The 3,890-nt window shown below is 59.6% G+C and overlaps 1 protein-coding gene across 9 annotated transcripts in view; it reads right to left on the reverse strand.

Annotated features, from left to right (window-relative positions):
* The window catches only part of MEF2D (myocyte enhancer factor 2D), an 80,826-nt gene that overhangs the window by 12,417 nt on the left and 64,519 nt on the right, over positions 1-3,890 (reverse strand). For 7 of the 9 annotated variants that reach the window (XM_015650088.2, XM_015650082.2, XM_015650083.2 and 4 more), the window contains 3 exons: positions 3,663-3,853; positions 3,338-3,358; positions 76-205 (listed from right to left, as the gene is read on the reverse strand). In XM_015650088.2, the coding sequence (XP_015505574.1) occupies positions 76-205; positions 3,338-3,358; positions 3,663-3,853 (342 nt within the window). The remainder of the gene's footprint in view (positions 1-75; positions 206-3,337; positions 3,359-3,662; positions 3,854-3,890) is intronic. The other 2 variants (XM_015650090.2, XM_015650089.2) reach the window with 1 other exon arrangement.

Genomic DNA, 3,890 nt, shown 5'->3' on the forward strand with positions numbered 1-3,890 from the left:
CCACGTCTCACCTGTGCCAGAGCTCTCCCTGGCCATGTCTCACCTGTGCCAGGGCTCTCCCTGGCCATGTCTCACCTGTGTTGTACGCCGTGGGCATGGCTGAGAAGGGCAGCCCCTGTGTCAGCAAGCTCGGAGTTGCCACGGAAACAACTGGTGTGGTCAGGGAGTGAGTTGCTTGAGAGACACCCAACCGCTGTGTGTTTTGCTGCGGGAGCAAACAGGGAGGGAGTTAAAGCCCAGATGGTTGGACTTGGTCGTCTCCGTGGGTTGTGGCCCCCTCAAACCCCCTGGGCATGCACTGGGGCTGAGCATGGAGACCGTGGGACAAGCAGGATTGATCCTCTGGCCATTCCACACTGCAAAAAAGCAAAGTACAAACCACACCAGCCACTGACACTCTGGACCTTGTGAAATTCATGTGCAGTCCCCCTTCCTGCCCAGGGCTGGGTTTCACCCACCAACACCAGCCGTGTCCCCGTGTGCGTGGAGGGGGAATATCAGCAGGACACCTCAGACAATTCCTCGCTGCTTTCCAGACGTTGCATGTGAGGCTTGCTGAGCTCCCAAGGGGTGGCAAAGGGACCAAAGCAAACCAAGACCAGCTGAGGCAGCACAGAGCTGACATCTCCTCCCTGCAGCTCTGCTGGCCAAGAACAAGCCCCTGCCTTGGGGGAAGCTGAGGACACTAAGAATTGGCCTCAGGATTTTAAAGGGACTCTGGCATCTCTGAACTCCAAGCCCAGTGCTTGTCAGCCTGCCTGCTCGGTGCCCTCACAAGGTTTTGGCGACTCAGGTGCACTGTGGAGAAGTTCTGCCCTTGGACCAGTGCACACCAACCTCTCCCCATGGTTTTCCAGGCAGTTACGTGGGTGGATCTATAGGTCAGATTCAGCCCTGTTTACAAGGCAGATAATCTGAGCTGTCTCTGCTGATCTGATTTAAATCAGACTCAAGAGGCTTGACTCTAATCCCAAGCACCCCAGCACACGTCACCCTGTGAAGACTGGGGCAGTGCCCAGCTTAAATCACGCCTGGCACGAGGCTGGCTGGGACACAGTGAGCAGGTTCCTGCAGAACCGAGGGCTCCCGGGGCCTTGCAGGGCTGGGCACAGACTCTGCAATGCTTCCCCATGGCCAGGGAGACTCTCCTGGGACAAGGCTGGAGGCTAAAACCCTGGCCTGGCCACCTCCAGAGGGTAACAGCACCTGGCTGTGCAGGATTTGCTCACCCTGCGCCCACACACTGCCCAGCCCGCAGGTCCCTTCTGTGGCCGGGGAAGGCGATTAGCAGGGCTCTAATTGCTAAAGCTGGGGGGCTGGAGGAGAGGGTTTTCCTGGCACACAACCTGCTGGCAGCTGCCCTCGGCCATGCCCACTGCTGTGGGGTAAGGACATGGGAAGAAATGTCCTCACAGCAGGTAGGACACAGCCCTGGCCCTGTCCTGCCTGCACGAGACCCTAAGCCAGCCCAGTGGGGTGCAGCCCTCACACCCCCATCCCTTCTGCCCGTCACCCCAGGGCTCTGTGGCTTTCCTGGGAGAGCACAGGGACGAGCGTGGCCGTGCCACAGGGCTGGTGGGACACCAGCTGGGCAGGGTGTGCCAGCCCCAGGAACCTCCTTGGCACCACAAGGCGAGTGTGGGGATGTCAGCCCCAGCTGTGCTGGGTGAAACACCCCGATTTTCACCACAATCCATGCAGGGAGATGTGCAAGCTGCCCCCCACATCGTGCCACTCACACCCCGTGCCCACAGACAGTGCTCCCGGCTGCCATTCCAGCTGGTGACACACCATGCAGCATGCTCCCAGAGAACGGATCCTGCTGCCCCTGGCGTGTCAGGAGCGTGCAGAGAAATGGGGGGACGCCTCTCTGAAGGGTGTAAGGGAGGAGAGCACGCTCAGAGCTGCAGGAGCAGCGCTGAGGGTGGCAGGGCTGGGGCTGCGGGCAGCTGGGACCCAGCGGAGGGGCCGCTGACTCATCTGGCAGCTGCCTGGAAAGAGGTGGGAGCTGCCATTTGGAGAGAGGCTCTGGTGTGTAGGTTGAGCAATATGGAAGGAGCAAATCTGGGGGGAAGGTTAGCGGAGCAGGGGGGCACCTGCACCAGGCAGGAGAGATCTGCAGGGACAGCACTCGGCAGTCCCCTTCCTGATCCAGCAGTGCCAAGGTCCCTGTCCCACACTGCCCACATTTCATCACTCTCCATCCCCCTGCTGCCACCTCAGCTGGGGCCAGGATGTTTTTCACTTCAGGGAAAAACCCACCAGGTTAATTCAGACCAACAATTAAAACTGCAAATGCCCCCCCCCCCAGTGGATTTTTACCTAATTCTGCTTCATTGTGTAGCCAGGGAATGCCCCAGGCAGTGGGGATGAGGAATGAGCAGATGGGGAGGTTGGGAATGACTGCTCTCTTTCCACACATGGGGAAACTGAGGCACAGAGATGCTGGAAGGGGGCCACTAAGCAAGAAGGGCTTGAGGACACCACTAAGCAAGAAGGGTTTGGAAGAGCAGCAGAATTCACGTCTGCCAAAGCTCTGGCCCATCCTTGCCCAGGCCAAGAGTGTCTCCGTGCAGGCTGCCAGGGGGATTGGCTTTCTCCTGTGTTTTTGGAGAGCTTTTCCCTGGCTGCGTGACCTGCATCCCGCAGCAGCTCTTGCCCTTCCCTTGCTGTGCTGACCTGCCTCCCATCTGCCCTGCACCAGAATAGCAACAGAGCAGAGTGAATCCTTGCCACAAACAAGGTGGCATTCACTTTGCTGGCAGGGAGAGGAAAAAAAGCTATAAAAATAACACTGAAAACTGCCCCATGCACAAGGGAGGTTTAGGGAGTGCACTAGCCAGCCAGTGGATTTACACAGGCTTTAAATAATATCTTTAATATGGGAAGAACCTGATTTACTCCCTGTCTCTCATGTGCTGGCAATGGGCCAGGTCCTCCTGTGCTGTAACTGTGGTGGCTCCAGCAAAGCCCCATGGGCAGCTCCAGGGCAGTGCCCAGCCCAGCTCCACAGCCCCAGGGGGACCCTGGCTGACCTCCCCAGAGGGACCAACACAGCAATTTTGGCCTTGGTGGAGAAACAGGCGCTTTGCAGCCCATGTCAGCTCCTTCTTTTCCATAGGGAACCTTGTTTTCCTCAAAGCCTGTTTTTCTTGGGATTTATTTTCCGCAGCAGGATTGGATGTACCGCTGATGCCCACATCCTGCCACATTCCCGACACAGGGAGCAGTGTCCACCCCTCTGTGTGCCCCATGCCTCGTCAAGCCAGGGCAGGACCAAGGGGACAAGCAGCCCGTGTCCCACCACACCGCCATGCACACTCAGCAGGGAACTCACCAGAGCCAAGTGGTCCTCGGTCTGTCCGTGGGAGAACAGGGAGAGAACCGAGAGGCACCGTTAACTCAAGCACCCCATCCCCACTGCCACTGTGCCCCACGGCACCACACCCTCGCCTCCACGGACACACACAGGTCACAGCGGTGCCTGGGACAGGCTCTGCACCACCACGATGGTGCGGGCAGCAATCCAAGCCCTCCTCCTCCTGGATGTCCCCTCCAGCACGGCCCCAGCCAGCTCCCACCACTACAGCCCTGGCAGGGCCCCTCTCCCAGCCCAGCCCAGCCCAGCCCAGCCGTGTCCCAGCAGAGCTGTGGGCACTCACCAGATGATGCATCAGCCCCTTCCCGCTCTGCGAGGTGATCACTCGCAGGTCCGGCTTGCGGCTGTTGGCGGCGAGCTGCGTGCCGTGCGAGGGCGGCGGCGGCGACTTGGCCGGGATGATCTTGCCCAGGCTGCTGCCGTTGGACACGGGAAGGAGACCTGGAGAGGCTCTGGCACTCACGTAGCCGTTTCCTGCGGGGGACAGAGAGGAAGGAGGTGAAGGCTCGGC

Source organism: Parus major, chromosome 25LG1 (genome assembly GCF_001522545.3).
Source record: "Parus major isolate Abel chromosome 25LG1, Parus_major1.1, whole genome shotgun sequence".
Classification (NCBI taxonomy): domain Eukaryota; kingdom Metazoa; phylum Chordata; class Aves; order Passeriformes; family Paridae; genus Parus; species Parus major.